This window comes from Argiope bruennichi, chromosome 4, assembly GCF_947563725.1.
Source record: "Argiope bruennichi chromosome 4, qqArgBrue1.1, whole genome shotgun sequence".
Taxonomy (NCBI): Eukaryota; Metazoa; Arthropoda; class Arachnida; order Araneae; family Araneidae; genus Argiope; species Argiope bruennichi.
In genome coordinates this window covers 58,272,276-58,293,427 of record NC_079154.1, presented here as the reverse complement: position 1 = coordinate 58,293,427, position 21,152 = coordinate 58,272,276, and the positions used below count along the sequence as shown (strand labels likewise).

Sequence of the window (21,152 nt, the reverse complement as noted above, 5' to 3'; positions counted from 1 at the left end):
TGAAGAACAACTCTTGTGATCTAAACTAAATTGTTGATTCAAATTGTGTTAGCTCTTCTGTGTCTACTAACCAGTTTATTCTTTGCCTTACTTTACTTTCTAAAGTAATGTACTTTACTCAATTTTCCTGCATTATTTTTACTATTGCAATAATAATTTGATGACATGTAATTCCTTCACTTATCATCTCAAGAAAGATTCGCAATTGAATCTGGGTTTGGCCTTAAACCAAAACAGTTTAGGTTAAATAATAATGGCTAAATTAACATATTGACATAATTAGTGAAAATGGTTTTGTCTTTGCTATCTATGGGATAAAGCACCCTAACTAAGACCCAGCTTCTGTTATTGTTATAATTTTGAACTTTAATGCGTCGCTTTTATTTAAAAAGATATTAAATAATAGAACCATTCTCTGTCTCTCTCTTTATGTATATATATATGAAATAAGAATCTATTTTTTCGAAATTCAAATCGATCGCACTACGATTATGAAAGCATAAATTTTGAGCATTAATATTCTAAATTATTTTAATATGAATGTAAAATATCGACAAATTAATATAATTTTAAAAGAATTTATTTTAATTAACTATTTTGCTATAATTAATTTTTTTTCCTTGATATCTTTCTGTTAAATTATGAGGTATTCTAAGTTAAAAAGATGAAAACAATTTTTTCAAATACAGTTATGAACATAGTGTGCAATAAATGCGGAAAATAAATTAAAACAACATCATTTTGAGGATAGGAGAAACATTGGAAATTCCACGGTTTTTTTTTTTTTTTTTAAACGTACAAGTATCGGCGAAATTTCTTTAAAAACTTAGATGTATCATGGAAAATTCAAACTGTTTGAATTATCGTGTTTACATGTTTCTGAAAAATTAGGCAACCAACCCGAAGTTGAATTTGGCTCAAAATTTGACATTATGGACGTTAAATCATTGTACCGAATTTTATCTATTTATGATCTAGGTGAAAGTGAAAATATTATGATAAGTCTATATTGACAAGTGAAGTCTATATTGGCAATATCATTTCTACATTAAATAGCGCAATTGCTAATTCTAAATGTAGCTTTAAAAGTTCCAGAAATAAGAACCGAAAATAATTCCTCTAAAGTAGTCGTTTATAGCAAAATCAGAAAGGAGAGAATTAAAAAACACCCCTGAGGCTTTAAATGTTAACTGAGATAAAACATTCGTTATCGAAATAAGGGATATCGTTTGACGGCCAAAAGGATACGATTATAATTTTGATTAAGGAAGAAGAAAGGGAAGACAAAAAGATAGAAGTCCGCGTTGTCCTCTCTTAGAAAAATGATCTGCGTATTTAGCACATATAATTTCTACAAAAGGCGGATCTTATTCCATTCAAAATAGCATTGTAAGTATCAGTTTCTTCGAAAAAAATAATGATTCTTCTTCTTTTGGAATTGATTCGATTCTTTTATTTATTTATTCAGTGTTATTTTAAAAATGCGCTGATTTTTAATTTTTACGAAAAGTGAAAGGAAACAAGCACTTTGACATTTTATCCTAATCAGTTTGAAATTAATGTTTAGTAACTTCTTAATTTTGCATTTGTGTATCTCTTGATTACAACTGTTTTTGTTTCTCCTGAAACCTTTTATGTGGTTTGTAAAACAAAAACTTATAAATAAATAAATTTACAGTCTCCTTTAACAAATAATTAATATAGTCTCCTAAAATCAAATAAATAAAAGTATAGTCTCCTTTAATAAGCTTAAAAAAATGTCCTTTTTCTTTCATTTGTAGTTGTAAGGATTAAAATTTAATTTATACGCATACAGCTTTGTTTAATACTTTTCTCAGTTTCAAATCATAAATATAAGTAACTCATTAGCATAATGTATTTCAAAAATAACAGTCAATAGAATCATTAATTTCTGCCTGTCGGTAATTATTCCACCGCATTTCACTTATATGTATATTGGGTTGAATAGTGTTGCAATCCGTATTACAACATATAATACTTGCCTTATTTAGACGTTCTTTCAACATATAATACTTGCTTCAATACATTCATTTCCCTCGTAAATGATTTTCCTCGTAAAAACATAAATAAAATATTTATTTATATTTTATCATTTCAAATCTCATATTACCGCTTTTGGACTTCTCGCTATGTTATCAATATTTTAAAAGTCTTTTAGCAGATGACATAGAAATAATTTAATGGACTCGTAATTTAATGTAGCACCTGCAGCATAAACAATGAAAATCTAGGAAGGTTCGTTGAATTAACTCTTAAATAACCGGTCAAATATTGCAGTATTAGTGTGGATTGCAAGTTTAGAGATAATTTAATTCTGAAATATTTTTTCACAATAAAATTAAATGATTTGGAATAAGAAGACCCGTCTCAAAATATCCGTTAGAACAAATCATTATGAATCAAGTTTATCAATTTATCTAAAAGATGATTAGTGGTGAAGCCAGCCGATTTCTTACAATGTATCCATCTGATAACTCAACTCCATTTTGTTATGATGTAGCGGAATTTTTAATCCTTTTCTTCTGCATGAACGATATTTAGCCATAATATAACATAACCATGGCAATATTTATTTTTAATTCTTAATTTCTCGGTTTAATTCAGATAAATAAAAAAATTTAAATGGATTTAATCTTGTTGTGCTTCTAAGAAATATATATATATATATTTTTTCTTTCGAATATTCTCTTAGTGTTCTCTGGTATGCAGTACCCATTTCATTTGTTTTTTGTTTGCATTAATTTTCTAGATGAAGAAATAGAAAAGCACGTGAATAAACAACATTTTATGTGGCCGCAATTTCGAACAATGTCAATTTATATACAAATCTTCGCTGTGATAATTTATTTTGTATAGGTTACTGTTTTAGAACTAACGATACCGATTTTATAATTGTGAACTATTATAACGCGTACATTTTTACCTTAGCAGGTAATGGCTTACTTCTTTTCGGGAATTTCCTCAATTACGGAAATTTATAAAATTGTGGCTTATATTAAATTTATATATTTTTGAGAAATCTTTAATATTTAATTCAATTTCAATGTTATTATTTTTTAAAGAAAACATTTCCTAATTTCATATAAAGAATATTCTCTTTTCTATTATATTTAATTAGATACCATTAAATAGTTTGCATCAATTGTTTAATGAGTCATTGTCCTCTGTTTGTTTTATTTTACAAATCTGAAACTTTGCTCTGGATTATAAAGGAAATATATTGGAAAAATTTCATAGGCCTGATCAAATTTTATACACATTGAAATTTATAAATTTTTTCCTGTAAAGTTTAGCTAATAAGTTTTTTTCTTGAAAAACAAGCTAGAGTGAAATATTTTCATATATGTCTTTTTAATGAAAGAAAATAATTATCTTAATTGAATAACCCGGAAATACTTTAGTGATGTGCTGATATTTAATCCATATTTTATATGCTTTTTAGACAACACATTTCTGTTTCAGTTTCTTTTTATAATTAACAATGGTTTCCACATGATAGAATAGCAATTAATTTTCAATTTTATATGAGAAAAATCTTTTATTTTTCTTAGACTATATGAAGTGTGGAAATATTTAAAAGCCTTCCTTTCAGAATGAGCATGAAGAAATTACTGTTTTATCTATTTTCAATGGTATAAGTAATCTGTTTCAAAGTAAAACTAACTTTTAATAAAGGCACTACTTCCTACTGTATCCTTTTGAAATCTTATAAATTTTCACATTTAAATTTTTATATCTGTTAACTTTATACATATTGCCAATAAAGATATTTTTAAAGGCAGATTTAATTGTGTGTGTGCCTAAAATTTCAAGATGTAATCAATAGCAAATATAATTAGCAGCAGTTTTGTATATTGAAAGGTTCAACTACAAACATGGAATTCGAATTCTTAACTGTTGTATTATATACTTTTGTTTTTAATAATGCTTTAAAATTTACTTTTTATTATCACAAACAAATTTTAAAACATAACAGCAATGTCAAAAAAGAAAGAAAGAAAATTCACTACATTTGCATTTTCATTTAATCTTTATTTTGTTTTGGTAGATTTATAATTTTTTTAATGCTCAAGAAGGTGAAGCATTACAGTTAAATGCATCATAATTTTACTAAGAATTTTAAATGAATTTATGATGAAATTAATTTAACTGATGCTTAATTTTTCCAGCAATTCTATTACAAATGATAGCCTTCTCATACATGATTTGGACAGAATCACTCGTTCTCAAATATTATAATCTCGTGTCGTGTGTTTTATAAGAGATAAATTATTCTTTCAAATGCACAAGTTGATTTTATAATTTGATTTGAATTTAAAATTTTTATATATTTCAAGTATGAAACATAAGTTATTCTGTACTTTTTTCTTTGTTTCTTTTTTGTAATTTGTTGTTTTAACCATCTCTTCTTATTGTTAGACTATAAATTGTAAGAGTTTTATTTTTATAAAAGTTTAATAATAATTATTTTTATTTAAATTTTAAAAAAGAATAATTGTTCATCTAATGGAATTTCATATTTTTCTGCTGCTTTTGTGATTAAACTTAAATGATAGTTATTCTGTATTTAGGATTGAATACAAGAATTCTATATTTATAAAAAGTGTATATTTCTATTCTTGCAAAGTATTTTGCGAGCATCGTAGTGTGACACAAGCTGATAATTTTTTTCACACTCCTTTCTTCGTGTATTCAAGATTTATTTTTCTTTTATTTATTAAGTTTAAGTTTATTTTGTAATTTGTTTATATTCATATTCATATGAAAATATATATGTTTTTCATAATATGTGTTATTTAAATGTATATTGATTTATTTTGGTAGAAATTATTTATTTAATTAATGTTAAAGGATTAAATATATAATTATTTAGAAATGAATATAAGGATTCTGTATTAGTAAAAAGTGTTTAAGTTCTCGAAATATATTTTGATAGCATTGCTCAACTCAGAATTGAGTTTATGTAATTGTAAATAAATTACTATTCCATAACTCTATGTGTAAAATTTTTTCCTCTAGTGTCTATCATGTCTGTAAAATTCTTCTTATTATTATTTTGCAATATATCTATACTTATAAAAGAAAATGTATGTGTCTGTATTACTTAGACAAATCAATCACATTTATGATCATGCAATTTGGCACACATATAGCTGTAATGATGTCTCAATGCACCTCAAAGGCTGTATTATAAATTTATTATTATTTTTTTTATTAATGTGGGTGAATTCAACTGCCATATTTTCTGTCATAAACTGCCAATTTTAAATTTAGAGCGAGTAAGAGTTAAAAATTACAATTTTCAAATGAAGGTGAAGAAGAAATATGTTATTTCACTTTTTTCATATGACATTCATGCAATTAGAAACTTCCTGCTAGATTTTTTATTTTTATTTTTCCTTAGCTGAAAGAAAATTTTTCTTTATAGCTTTTAAGTATATATATTGCATTGTTTAACTCATGATTAATTTTGAACTCAGGATTAATTTAACATTACTCAAGTTTATTTTTTTCCTCAAATGTCATTTTGCTTTGTTTTGCATTTTCTCTATATCCTTTAGTTTCACAGTATTTTATAGAACTTAATTTATAAGAGAACTTTTTTTGAATAAAGGGACTTTTTTTTGTATTTTCATAATGTTGTTGTTCTTAATGATTGGATGTACTCTTTTACTTTTTCTTATTTAGTCTAAATTATTAAGAAAATATACAGGTTTACTAAGAACCCTGTAGCATTGACATCTTTTTGAAAACAAATTAAAGATAATTAATCACTTCTGACATTTTTCAATAGTCAATTTCTCTTTTAAGATTATAAAAAAAAAATATTTGTTCCTACTTCCTACACAAACGTAGTTAGTGAAATATTTCAGTGGATAGATAAAATCTTCCAATGAACTAAAAATTATTTCACAGCTTTCGTATTAGATATTTGATTGTTGATTAATCTCTTTTGAAGCTACAAATTCAGAAATTCATTGAATAAATGTATATCTTAATTGAAATAACATGAGACTATTCTAAATTCTATTATATGTTACAGTAAAAATTCACCTTTGAAAATAATGTGATTTCCATCAAACCATTTTAATATTAAATATGTTTCCATGATTACTTTTGTAATATGTTGTAGTTCAGCAATTTTCATTTTACTATTTTTTAGAGTGCTATTTCAAAGAATCCTTCCCTTGAAAAAAGAATTATATGTATTTTTAAAATATATGTTTTTTTTTTGTTTTTTTTTTTGAAAATGTTTTAGTCAGTTGTTTGTAAAGAGTCTCGCTTTCAGAAACTTATAGTTGGCCATATCTGTTTGATCAACAGCGACATACAAAACATTTAAAACTGTTCCAAGAACTATAGAAGCATATGAAAATTGTTTAAGAAGCAAAAAAAAAAAAAAAAAAAAAATCTGAAGTGCTGTTTTGAAAGTAGAGTGAATACATATATATATAACCCATTTATTCATTTAGTGATATTACCGAAAAAATCCATATTAATTTGAACATAAATGATTAATCAGTTCTGTTTATCTGACTGCTCCACGTGCAACACATGCAAGGTTTTTTTTGATATTTTCTAATGCCTGCGTTAATGTGATCAGATTGCACATATCTGAAATAAAACTTGAATGAAAAGTGATAAAGACAGGACCCTGAATGAAAAATTTTTAAAATCCAGAAATAAGAAAGCCTTTTAAGTACAATAGCTTCCTAAAGATAAACTTTGAAAGGAATTCAATTTTTCAAAATTAGACTTCTAGTGTTACTTGAAGGAGAAAAAAATGGTTTACGAATATCATTCTAAAGTTTATATAACAATACTGCATCACACAAGTTACTAGTAAAAGCATCAATGAAGTATTTCAGAATTCTTCATTCTGGGGGTTTATTCAGAAGTAATGATTCTCTTCCAGTGTTTCATAAAATTACAATATTGCAAAGTTATTACTGTGCTTATTTTTATCCTATTTAAAGTGTGTATGTTTTTATTGTAATAATTCTAAGCCACATTTGCTATAAATTATATAATCATATAATTTCTGTTATATTCAAGGACTCATTAGTTATATTCAAGGACTCAGGGTGGCCAGCATTGCTGCTGTTTAAATTTTCCTGACATTATTGGGGATACTTCTAATATCAACAAAATGATGTCGTTTTATTTTATTCTCTAATTTTTGTACAGTATGTTCTTAACTGCATTTGAAAAAATGTTCTACTCTTTTATCTAAAATGAATTTAAAATAAAATTTAATTCTCAGAAAAAAATGATAATTTTCATTTATTGAATTTCGGATAAGCTTCAATTATGTAAAACCCGCCTCCCCCTTTTTTTTTGCAAATATATTAACCAAAAGTAGCCAATTATTGGAATATGCCCATCTAACCGAGCTTTTAGACAGCCAGTCATATCTCAGAAATGTTTGTTATATTTACTCACGAAAATGCATTCCAAAAATTTATACACAATGGGGAGTGCTTAAAAATGAAATGTTTTGTTTTCTTTCAGTGGGGTCTCCCTTATTGATACTGTTTGTCAACATAACAATCAGAACAAAAATTGGGTGATATTTTGTACAATAACTGTAATAATAATAATAAATCGCTCGCTCACTAGATCAATGTTTAGCTCGAAAAATATATCTTTTTTTTTTTATTGCATAAAATGAACAAGTTTTTAGAAGTATAAATTTAAAAAAACGATAGTATGGATGAATTTTATAAGTTTTTGTGTCAAACAGTATCATATACATCAAACCATATAAGAAAAACGCTTCTTTCTTGATCAAAAATTTTTTGGATAAATAACAAGAGATATTTGTACATATCATGTATTAAAACAAATGAATATCTCGTGTTTTTTATTATTTTTAATTTATAAAGTAAATTGTTGAATGTATGGGGAATTTTAGATAAACATAAAATTTTAAAGAAAATGTGAAAAGAAAATATGAGCAATGACATCCATATGAAGAATTTAGTGAATCCCTATAAATAATGTTTAAAAATACACACAAAATTTGTTTATGAAATTAATAGCAATAACGTCCTATATTTCCTAATTCAACAAAAAGGTCCCCGAAAAGAGAGGAAAAAGTAATTAATGTAAAATACTTATTTGATTAAAATACATTATTTTGGAATTATAATAATGCGTCAATATTTTACAACCAGTTTTGAATATTAATACCCAAAATTCATATTTTCTCTCTTGTAACACATGGTGAGATCGATTTGACGTTCAAAGAAAGAAAGGGGTTCCATATGTATTATTTTAAATATAAGAGACCCATTAAAACTTAAAATCATAACAGTAACAGGATCTTGGCTTTTAGTTAGGCTGTCTTTTTCCATAGTGCGCAAAACCCTTTTCGCTAATTACGTCGATAAGTTGACGTTCCGAAAACAAGCCAACAAAAACTTTAGGCGAAAATCTTATATATTTAAACATGTACCCAATAAATTAGATATGGTAGTTAATCTTTCTCCTCCATAGTCTATTTTAGACTATCAGTAAAAATTTGATTTTCATTAGTTGCGAAAATCTGTGTTTCATTCTGCCTAAGAAGAAATAACAGCGAATTATATTTAATAAAATTTATCAAAAAATTTCCAGGTTTATAATAAATGTCCCTGATTTTTTTTCCAACCTCTCGGAATTTTCTGAGGATTCCCGGTCAGCTGACCTCTCTATTGAATAGAAATGTACCAGTATTAAATTTTAATTATGTAATATCCTCGCACATTTGTCATCAAACCTTTTTGAAAAATATTAAATAAATAAATCGTGTCTTGGACTTATAGACAGTATAATCATCCATTATTATTATTAGATAACGAGACTTAATCCTAAAAAATTTAAGGAAAACTGATCCTATATATATTTGTTAGGAATTGATTCACTTTAAGTTTTAAAAGTATTAAATTATATAAATACTCATAGTAAAGATTCAGTGGATCCATTCTTTGTAATAAAGTGTGGGCATGTCTTTCCTTAAAATATTCTTTAATCTTCCATATGTGACATAATTTAGATGGGAAATTTCTCGTAGCTAACTCTCACTATTTCCAAGGAAAATAAAATAGAAGTTCATAGATTATTCCATTATCTATTGTTTCTCTAAATAGTAAGTAATAGAGGAGTTAAGTATAAACTGTTTGATGTGATTTATTAAATCTTATAAAAAACGTAGATGGATAACAAAAGAAATTTCTTGGAAAAAAATTTATTATTATTATTATTGATTGAGATTGTATTATTTTTGAAATTGTAGTTACCAGCTATGCTGTATAGTTTCAAATCTCAGACAATCTCTTCAAATCATAGTAATTTTTTTTTTCACTTGTCATACTGTAAAAATAAAATCCAATTCAAAAAAATATTTTTTTCCCTTAATATCATCAAAAATTTATAAGTGTTCAAAAACTTGAAAAATAAAACTTAGTTTTGAATAAAATCTTGCAACTGTTTTTACCACATTTTCATTATCAAAATAACAAGCAGTTTGACAATCCTATACCAGGAAAGAAATTTTTGAAAAATTAAATGGCTATAACAAAATTAGTATTATTATTATTATTATTATTATTTTTTTTTTTTTTTTTTTGAAAACCTGGACATAGTGTTTAAATTTCCACAAATGCATAAATTGATAATTACATTTAAATATTACTACTTAAAGTAGTTAATATTTTGGTTCCTATTTAATAATTAACAGATTCTTGTAGTTTCTTAGTTGATGGTGGAAAAGCATGCTTGAACAAAATACTGTTACTTATAGTCTGATTGGATACAAATGCATCTTTGAATGAATTTATTAAAGCATAGATTGAATCAAATCAACAATAAAAACAACCACAAACTATTAATTTAAGAAATTTTAAAACGTAATCAATTTAACAGAACTAGTTGTCCATTCATTAAATTATCAGATACGTATTCGTAATCTCTATTAAGTAATATCGGGGAGAAAAATGATGAAATTCAGTAATTATGAAAATGCAAATGAAATCACTTATTCAAAATACTATATTATTAAAACTGTAATTAGAATTCTTTTTATAACATTTAAAAATATTTTTGCACTAAGCCAGAAAAATAAAACGTTTTGGCTCAATTTTCTGGTCTTGTATTAGACACAACTTTCAATTATTTATATGCTCTGCTAATATAATTTTTAAAAATTTAAATAGCGAAATTTTGGGAAACTTTATTGTGTCCAAACTTGATATAACAAACTTCTAAGTAAACAAGAAGAATTTGATTTACCTATTTGGCATTTTGGTAAATTTCTATATAAGTATGTGCAATTTTTATCATAATTCAGCTGAAATTAATTTCTTTTACATGATGCTTATTCAAAACTACACTTATTACAAGATATTCACATGACTGAACATGAATAAAAGTATTCTAAAATATGAAGTTAATTTTAAATAGTGTTTTTTATTGCTCTTCATAGATTGGAAAGAATAGGCAAGGATGGATTTTTTTAAATATAGAAACAAAACAAAAACAATTCATTTCGGAAAACTTAGTGAATTATGCATAATTAGAGAAATTGTTTGAAATAGAATCTAAAAATAAATACACGAATAAAACATTTTTTTCAGTTAAAACAGAAATATAAATAATTGGTTTTGCTTAGAACACGTGGCCACGAATCCAAGAACACGTGGATTAAACGAATTTACACACGCACAGTTTTATGGCTAACAACACTAATTTATTAGACAACACAATTTTAATGCTTGTATCATAAATGAATGTATCATTGTTAATTTCATAGTATGCTGATTATTTTTATGATAATGATTCCTTTGATGATATGCATTGTTAGAGTTGTTACTTGGTTATAGAAAAACAATTCTCTATACCTTTGTTATTCAATATACCCCAAATTTAAACAAATTCAGTCTTATTTTTAAGTCGCTTTTTACATTTAAGTTTTTAATAATAAATGAAGATTTTAGGACTGGCACATGTTGGGTAATTAAAACTTCCAATTAGAAACTTGGCAGCTGTTTAAAATGACTTTAAGATAAGTTGTGTGGAAATTTTCAATACTTTTATTTAAATTATTAGAATGTATATGTTAGAAAACATGCCACTGTTCTTTCCCCCTTCCTATAACCCTAATAGTTACAAGAAAATTTTTCGAAAATATTTGGACTTCAAAAAAATCAATGGAAAATCTTTGAACATCAATTTTTCTAGAATTTTGTTTGATAGGGAAGCAAAGAATGTGAATTCTTCGAAGGATATAATTTGAAATTTATGTAAAGAATTTAATAATATACAAACAAGAAGTTTAACCTGCTGTATATTAAAATAGCAAATTGTGTTTTAATTTCTTCAAAATATGAACACATTTTGTTTGTATTAAATTTCAAGTTTATAATAAAACATTTAAAATCATAGCGGATTTACTGTCAATTTGCAAATTATTTTTGTTTAAATTCAAAATATTAGCTTTTTTTTTTTAATTTGATATATTTCTAACGAAACGTTAATGTAATAAACAGCCTAACATGGTAACCTGGCGGCTGTCTTTTGCAACCCTCTCTGAATATTCATCAATTAGTGGTGACTGGAAATTCTTCTGTCAAAGCTTATTGGTTGATTCCTGAGCCAATTTGGCGAGAGAAAAGCAATGACTTACCACGCTTGGAAGACGCTTGGCACACTCTTACGCTGTTTTCACATAGTGTTGGTTGTTTTATTCTTGTGTTAGTATTTTCTCACCCGCTTGTTTTGAAATCGCTTTCGTCTGGATTGCAATAAAAATGAAGCAGGCACTTGAATCAGTCGGACAACGGAGGATTTTCAACAAAGGTAAATAATAAATCATTTTATTAAAATACTGCCATAGTAGATTAATGAATAAGCATTAATAAATAATCTTATTTATTTCATTTTTTGTTGTTTATGAAGTGTTGGTATTTTGATCAAATTCCAATTTAGTGTTGTACTTACGACATTAACGCAAATTAAAAAAAGGAAGACTTGAATTGCTTGCTTTCTGTGTAGCAATTGCTTTTTTTTTTTTTTTTTTTTTTTTTTTTGCAAAGTAGGAATTTAATAATTTATAAACTCTTTATAAATAGAATTGAAGTTTTTTTAATGTGATAATGGAAATGAAATATTGGATTATTATTTTTTTATGTCTTGTAACATTAAAATTTATTATCAGATTTATAAAATTTATTTTATTATTAGATTAAAATTTATTAGTAGATTAGAATTATTGTGTATTGAATTTTTAGTAAAATAAAAAACATATGTTATTTGATGCTGATCATTCAGGGAAGTTTTCTATTCTATTATGTTTAACTGTGCTAGTTTCAAAAAGGTTAGTTTTTACTTTTCAAAGTGAAATATTATGTCGAGGCATGGGTATAATATTTTTATGATGATTAATTTTTCTTTTATCTTATTTATTTCAAATTTTTACCTACTGTCTTTAAAATTATTTTGAAGTTCTCAATTTTTGAAAGATTAAAAAAAAAAAATGGAAATCCATTAAGATGAATTATTTTACTCTTTTCATAAACCTTTAGGCATTCTGCAATATTGTTGTGATTTGTTTGTCCTTAAAATGATCAAATTTTTTGACATATTTTCAATTACAATTTTTTTAATCTAATCTATTATACAGTTAAGATTTTATCTGCTTGAGTTGTCTTGTTATATTATGTATTAAAATTTTATTTAAATGTGCTTTATCTAAATTTTAAAACTAATTTTGACTTGTATATTTGTCTTCTAGCCCTCCAATCTGCACTTCGCTCTTCGTCTTTGTCCCAAAATGGTAAGATTTTAAAACATTCTTTTTTTCTGGTAAATCTTCATTATTTGTTTACTATTCTTTTTTTATATTGAGTTAGGTTTTGTATTCTTAAACTTGTTGTAAAATGATATCACCGATACAATTTTTGATATAGGATAGATTTAAAAACATGAGTCAATCCTTTTCAAAACCGTGAAAGGGGAAAATATCATATCAAATTTAGAACTTTGCCCTCTTTAAATCCCTCATAATTCTGGCAGTTATCATTTCTGAAAAATTCCAATTGTCATCCTTAATAAAATCTAATCATGATATGTTTAGATGATGCTTAAAAAAAGTATATATATATATATATATATATAGATTTAATCAAAGAAACATATATATATATATATATATATATATATATATATATATATATATATATATATATATATAGATTTAATCAAAGAAACATAGCCATCGATTCCTAGCTAATTAAGTTGGCATACTCTTGATTGATATGATTCGTCTGTGATAATAATAATAATAATAATGGGGGGGGAGGGTGCATCTATCTCATACCTTTCTATGAAATAGACTATTGGACAAAAAGCAAACGTATTTCACAAAAGCATCTGTATCAAGATGATAATGAGAAACTTATATAAATTTTGTCAAATTTTATTAGTTCTGTGATTGATTAAAAGTTTTTAGAATTTTTGCTATTTTAAATTTAATGCATGATTCATTTCAATCTACTGCTGTATTTGTTTCTATTTATTGTTTCGATCTGTGATCAATTGGATTGTTAAAATACTTAGCCAGAAGAGTTATTATTAAAATTAATATGTGCAATGGATATTATTAAGATTAAACATATATGATAATTGTTTGGCTAGCAAAATTCAAGACTATTTCATTTAACGAGTGCAGCATTTGCTAATAAATTTTCAACTAAATGTAATACTATCATTGAAACATCTATAACATATTAAGATTTATTTTATTGTTCATGAATTCTATGTTCATATGGAAAGAATTCCCACTACTTTTGTGATGAATAAGAAACTGAGATGCAAGAGGAAGTTCAGATTTTTTTTCTTTTAAAGTTTTTTTTTTTTTTTTTTTTTTAATGTTATGTAAATTGAATAGAAAAGAAAAATTTTATTGACACATAATTTCTAAATTTGCACGATTTAAATGATGTCATTTGTAAAGTGAATGAATTTATAATGAATATGAATTATAATTTCATGATTTCTTCTATAAGTAGTCATGAAGCGAAAAAAAATTTTGTATCTATGTATAAACAAGAAAAATATTAAAATTGTATTTTTGATTTTTTTTCCCCTGTATGTTAAGAAAAATAATCTGGAATCCTTTTTATATATTTTCTTTTGCAGTATTTAATGGAATTGTTCTTAGAATGTGTTTTTTCATTGGTGTTAATTAGTATTAAACACATTTCTGCATTTTGTGCAAATTTTATATATTGTAAGAAAAATGGGATGAGAATTTGAACTTGTTCACTTAACAGATTTAGAAAATTTAGATTAAATCGAATTCTTTCAAATCCGTATAAATTTCTTTCAACAGATGATTTGTGAAAGTCAGGGCTTGAAATAAAATTGTACAGTATGTAGAAAAAGTCAAATTAATTTATGTTTAATTATTGTAGTGTTATTATTTTAGTAATTTTTTCACAATACTTAAATAATACTATCGATCAAATTTGTATATTAATAAGTCTTTAATTTACAGATCCTGTAGCATGCAAGGGAAAATGTAAGATAACTGAGAATAAAACTGCATCTGCTTATAGACCTAATACACACAAGCCGAAATCCACTGAAGTTATGGCTGCAAGTTGTGAAAATCCTCTCCTGATAGATATGAATGAGAGTAGTTCGTCACCCAGTCCTGATAGTGAAGCCATCCCATTTTTAACAAAAAGTGCATTTGATCGGGAAAGTTTGAACACAGTTCAAAATCAAGCTGCATCATTATGTCATCTACCTAGTATGCATATTCCCAATCCTGCAGACGCAATGGCTACAAATTTTCAAAATCCTTGCCTAATGAAGAACAACAATGAGTATAATTTACCAACCAATCATGTTACTGAAACCTCTTTATCTGATCTGCATTTCTGGGTAAGGAATACTCACATGGCTTCAATTCAAGAAACTTTAAATATGGTTCCTAGTGATGACACTGATGCTTGGATTATAAAGAACCGTCTAATGGCATTGCAGCAACTAAAGTCTGATTTTCCTGATCAATATTCCTCCAGTCTTAGCCTTTCTCCTCCAAGCATGACCGATTCATCTGGTAAGATATTTGTTTTTCTTAGTTTTAAATTTTGATGTTTTTCTACAAAATTGGTTCAATGAAAGGATGTTTGGTTAACAAAATTGAAATTTCTGATTTTATGGATCTATTTTCAAATACAGTGTTTACCATTAAGAGTTAATAATAAGTGACTTTTTTTTTTCTCTTGGCAGTACATAAATGCTTATTTCTGAAATTTATTGTGAAATCATATAGATTCCTTATATTTTTCTATGCAGAGCAGTTTTCGGTACATTTGTAGTACTTGTTATCTTTGCAAATTCTGAAAGATTTGCCTTTAGGTATTCGAAATCATATAGTTGAAAAATTGTATTTATAAGATATCTATTGCATATATAAATTTAGATAGTTGAATGTTATTTCAATCAATGATATAGTGTGGTTTTAATATAAACTTTAATCTCAAATTTTCTGAATTTATAGATTTCTTTTTTCAGTAATGGTCATGTTTATTATTAAAATATTTGTGTGTGCTCCCAGCAATCCTTCATATTATTTTTCTTGCGGTTATGCGAACATAGCTCTTTTTTAAAAAAATATTTATTGTGGTTTATTTTAATTACTACTTGTTGTCTGCTGCTTATTTTGAATTTAAAAGTGTTTTTACTTTTTCAGGGGAAATATCTCCAGTTGCAATGTATAATCCATCAGATCTTGGAGCTTTCAATATTTCACCATTGTCATCTAGAAATTCACTTTCATCTGCAAATAGTTCTTTGAAAGATGCTCCTCTTACTAATGAAAAATGTAAATTCGAAAAACATGATAGGTAAATATTTACATGTTTAAATATTATCTTAATCGTAATGAAATGTATATATCTATTCATAAATTTCTGTTTTAACATTATTGTTGCAACATGTTTTCTCTACTGCATAAATAAAAATGGGACAATTGAATTAAATGCATATTTTAACTTTTTTTTTTAAATTTTTAATATGAAATCAATCAAACCAGTAATAATTTTTCTTCTTTGTAATTTATATAAATTCAAATTATTATGATTATTTCTATTATTATTTTATTTACATTATTTGAGTTGACTTTTTTAAAAAAATAAAAGGCTTTACAATTAGCTTTTCCCTCTATTTTGTGTGTTAAAATATTACGAGTGATGTACGGAAGTCATTATTTCCATTCATTGACATTTGTCTAATTATAATTTTTTTTTTTCTTTTCTCTAGGCCTATCATGCATCAACAAGATGGAATAAAATTAGAATTAATGCTTGGAAGAAATTTTTCAAAGAATGAAAAATCTTCTGGGGAGAATTCTTTATTCCGTGGCAAATTACAATCTGGATTCAAAACTGATCAAAGTACTGGAGTTATTGATAAAAATACAAAGCAATATTTGTATGAGAAGTCATATCAAGAAAAAGAAACAGGGCCAAAAAATTCAAAATCTGGAAGTAGTAATGTAGACTGTTGTGAGACATTTCATTATAATCATATGGACAAGAATAAAAATAATGTAGCTAAGTTGGCAAGCTATGATGTTGCTTCTTTGATGGTTCTGAAATCCACAACAGGCTTCTTTGATTCTCATTGTCATATTGATTTATTGTTGGCTCGTGAGAAGTTTCAAGGTACATATGCTAATTATATGGCTCAGCATAAAGATAGTTATCCGCAAAGCTATAAGGGTTGTATAGCAGTCTTCTGCAAGCCATTGACATTTGCTAAGGTAAGGATTTTATTGAAAGTTTATTTTTATTTTTTTATCAGCTTAACTTTTTAAATATCTTAATATACATCTAAAAAATTGTCTTAAAAACAATCTGAAACAAGGTTGAAAAGATTGTTATCTTTTGAACGCTTTTTTCAGTACTCAACATTTTTCAAAAATTGTTATATAAGTTTGTACTTCAGTTCTATTCAGATTTAATGAAAAAGAAAATTTTTTCTTTAAAAACAATTCTTTTATTGTCGACTGAGATGTACGTTGTCCATTTTCAAATCTTTTCTTAAATTTTAATAGATTTAAGGCTAATTAGTATGCATGTATGATTTTTACAAAGGATATTTATGATTTAATTCAAAAATGTTTTTCTTGTTTTCATGTCAGATTGTTTAGACAACCATATTCTTGTTTGAAAAAATACTAATGGATCCTTCTTCCCTTTCAAACTAAAATAAAAACTGTGTTTATATAAAGGTTACATTAAACATACATTTCTTCTTTACAGAAACAAATGTGGCAAAAACATCTTGAGCAAGATAATGTTTGGGGAGCTTTTGGTTGTCACCCAAAATCAGCAAAATTTTATGATGGCAAAACAGAAGAAGATTTGTTAAATGCTCTGAACCATCCAAAAGTTAAAGCCTTAGGCGAAATTGGATTGGATTATTCAAAGGGGTAAGTTAGAGGTTTAAATCACTTTTTATTTTTTTACAAATTCATCACATTCCATATCAAAATTTCACTGTTCATTCATAGCAGAGAGAACCAATTGCTGCTATGATGACTATTATAGCTATTCTATGGATAATTAAAAATTGATTATAATTAATGATACAAATGGTTCAAGAAATAAGTTCATTAGTTCTGCCAGACGTATAAAAGTGTATCTGAATACCATTTAATAATATGAGACCTTTGTTTTCTGTATTAATACTCATACTTCATTACTGATTTTTATTTTGGTGATAATAAAGTTGCATTTAATTACTTCATGCTATTAAAGATCCTCTCTGTCTTCATTTCTAATATAAGATCTTTAGATTTTCTTGTCATTATGCTTACAGAAATTTTTTAATTCGTTTCCACCGAAAGAAAATTTGTTGCAGAGTTTGTTAAGAAACTGCATCTGTGTTTGGTAGATATTTTGTCTTATTTTACTACTAAATTTTTGTGACTGATCTAGGGTTACGGCTTGATTCAGCAGGCCTTTAAATTTTATTTATCTGAAATCTCCCTATAAAATAAGAGAGAGAGTTAATCTGTTTTGTTTATAGTTTGTTTAATTGAATTTTAAGATTAATAAGTAATTTTTGTCTTTCCTTCTTTAGAAATCAGTGTTCAAAGTTAGAACAACATCATGCATTTAGAAGGCAATTAAGAATTGCCCAAGAAAGGAAACTGCGGCTGGTAATCCATTGTCGGGATGCTGATGCTGATACTATTAAAATTATGCATGAAGTAAGTAAAAATGTTATAAATAACTCTCATCATGTATAGGTAATCTTAACCTTTATTTAACTCATTATTTACTAATTATCAATATAATGATTATTTCACCAAATATGTTTTAATTGGTATCTTGATCTTGTAAGATACATTGAAACTTTATTTTGGCATTTTTGTCTCAATGCCTGAATGGCATTTGGGATTTAATTTTTTTTAGGACTGTGAGTCTTTATTAAATGATTATAAAAATATTTCCTATATGTAGTTCATGCATCATTGGCATATTGAATCACATTTTTATATGCATATATTTTTTTTCTTTTAGATACTACCTAGAGACACGATTTTCCACTTGCATTGCTTCACTGGTAGCTGGAAAAGGGCTCAAAAGTGGATACAAGAATTTCCTAATGTTTTCATTGGAATCACAAACTTGGTGACATTCCCTTCTGCTACTCCAACTCATGAAGTTGTTCGGCAGTTGCCTTTAGAACGTCTGTTACTAGAAACAGATGCACCTTATTTTGTACCTTCAGTGGTAAGTATTTTTTTTTCCCCCCCTTCCACATAATGTCATATATATATCTAAATATATAGCTTTAAAATATATACTTTAAACAGTATTTCTGACTGCTGAATATTTCATTTTAGTGTACAGTGTCTTTTAAAATGTTTTGCTCCAAAACTAAAAACCTTAAATTTATTTGCTATGAGCAAATTTATATTAATTTTTTTTAGGCAGTTTTTGCATTAGAAATTTTAAGTTTTATCCCAGCAAAAATGTAGCTCAAAAAACATTTTCATTTCTTAATAACATGAAATTATTCAACTTTAAAATGATCTAAGAACTATTGGATTAAGGTACAAATTTATTTATAACTAGAAGGTTAACTATTATAACTTTTACAAAATGTTTTGATTTGCTATGAGTCAATTTTTAATACTCTATTTATTTTTTAATTAATATTTCTTTTGCGTAGGTTCCCAAAGGTACTAATTCTTCCCATCCTGGTATGGCCATACATGTTGCAGCTCACATTGCTGCACTTAGAAAGATTTCTGTGGATACAGTTCTACACTGGACATCTACCAACACACGAATTGTCTACAACATAACATAAAAGCTTCATTCTACTGTGATAATCGAGTCTAAGGATGCTTACATCATCTACTGTCATGAGGTTACTCGTGATATTTTTCTCAGGATGGAATCCTCAAGAGCAAACTGGATTGCTGTAAACCGTACAGAGAAGTGTTTTTTGCTTCAGTTGATATTTTCTACCACTTTCAAGCTACTGAGCATTTATTTTGTTATGAAATAAGAAATTTGTGTGTGTATATTACACAAGAGATTTATTTTTTGTCAATGAATCTCCTAAATTGACTATTCAAGCATTTGGCTTACAGTTAGCACTATAGTGGGTGTAATTTTTGGGAGTGCAAGTTGAACTACTGTGAAATGTCAGAATCTTCTGTTTATACCTGAAAACAGGATCTCTGAACAGTCCACTTCTGAGTGAAATGACAAAATCATTTATAATTGTGATTGCTGTAAAGTTTTTTGTTTAATATGCCTTTATTAGTTCTGGAAATTAGTTGGCACTAAATTTTTTACATTTTATACATGATTTTTTATTTTCTACCATCAAGTGTTCCTGTGGTGTCACTTTTTATTTTTTTAAGTAGTACACAACTTGCGTGTACAAATTTGTTATAAATAAAATGTTCTTTAATTTGAAATTCAAATTAAACAAAAATTTATAATATGCTATTAAATTTGCAACCCAAATTATTCTGGCAAGATATTTTTAACATTTAGTTTAATAATAAAAAAATTGTGATTCTTTTATTTAACACTAAATTTATTGTTAAATTTACAATTGATTTCAGTAAGAAAGCACTAATAATCTAAAGTATGTAAATAGTTTGATGAATTTTAAATGAAATACAATGTTTAAAAATGATTCCCTACTTTCCTCATATTGTTCCTTCCTGTAATGTCATTGATATACTCTACGGGAAATAGGAAGTCCACTGCTGTGGTTTGTTTTATTACATTATCCAAATCTGCATACAGTTTTATGTAAGGCTATTCTTTGATTTTTGAATTCTATTTTATAAGTTAGTTCTTATTAGATTGTGACCAATTTTATCACTGAAATAAAAAGTAATCCCCTTTTTATTAATTTGCTTTTTGAATATTTTATAAAATAAAAATATTAAACATATTTTATGAAATAAAAACATTACTCTTAACGTGATTGGATATTAACATTAATTTTGTCGACTTTACTTTTTAACTCAACCTGGACATATTTCCTATAGCTTTCATAGTTTATGCTTTAAGTAGCATTTAAATGATAACTTTTCAAAAATCTGTCTTCTAAAATATTCAGCTTTATACTGTTTAAAATACAATTGGAAGAGCATTTGGCAGTTCATTTTATGTATTAACTCGTTTTTCTTAATTCAACCTAGACATATTTCTTATAACTTTTATAATGATTTTAAATAGTTTACATTATAGATGAGTCGTATGGAAGTATTTTAAAGTTTCCATGTCTAGAATAGCCTTTTCTGTGATACAAAACAATGCTTATTGCATTATTTTAATCATATAGATTAATTTTTAAAATAAAATAAGATGCTGGAATTGTAGAATTGTATGAAAATAAGTTATCAGTGTGTACCATGAAAATATCTTGCTAATTATTGATAATGATCCTTTTATAAAGGCAGTTTTGCACTAAACTTACAAAGTAAAATTAAATTTTTTAATTGACTTACTTTGAATGTGATCTTATGATTTCTTTCTTCTAAGACCCATGATGAAGATGTTTCTGAGGTCTTCCATTTTAATTGAAATTTAATTTAA

The 21,152-nt window shown here is 26.1% G+C and overlaps 1 protein-coding gene across 1 annotated transcript; it reads left to right on the top strand.

Annotated features, from left to right (window-relative positions):
• Nucleotides 1–11,044: 11,044 nt before the first annotated feature.
• Nucleotides 11,045–20,749, top strand: LOC129966273 (uncharacterized). Its single transcript, XM_056080688.1, has 9 exons — nt 11,045–11,859; nt 12,794–12,835; nt 14,558–15,127; nt 15,764–15,917; nt 16,333–16,834; nt 17,337–17,506; nt 18,160–18,289; nt 18,603–18,815; nt 19,258–20,749. The coding sequence occupies exons 1-9, from the start codon at nt 11,811–11,813 to the stop codon at nt 19,396–19,398; spliced, it is 1,971 nt and encodes a 656-aa protein (XP_055936663.1). The 5' UTR covers nt 11,045–11,810; the 3' UTR covers nt 19,399–20,749.
• The last annotated feature ends 403 nt before the right edge of the window (nt 20,750–21,152 follow it).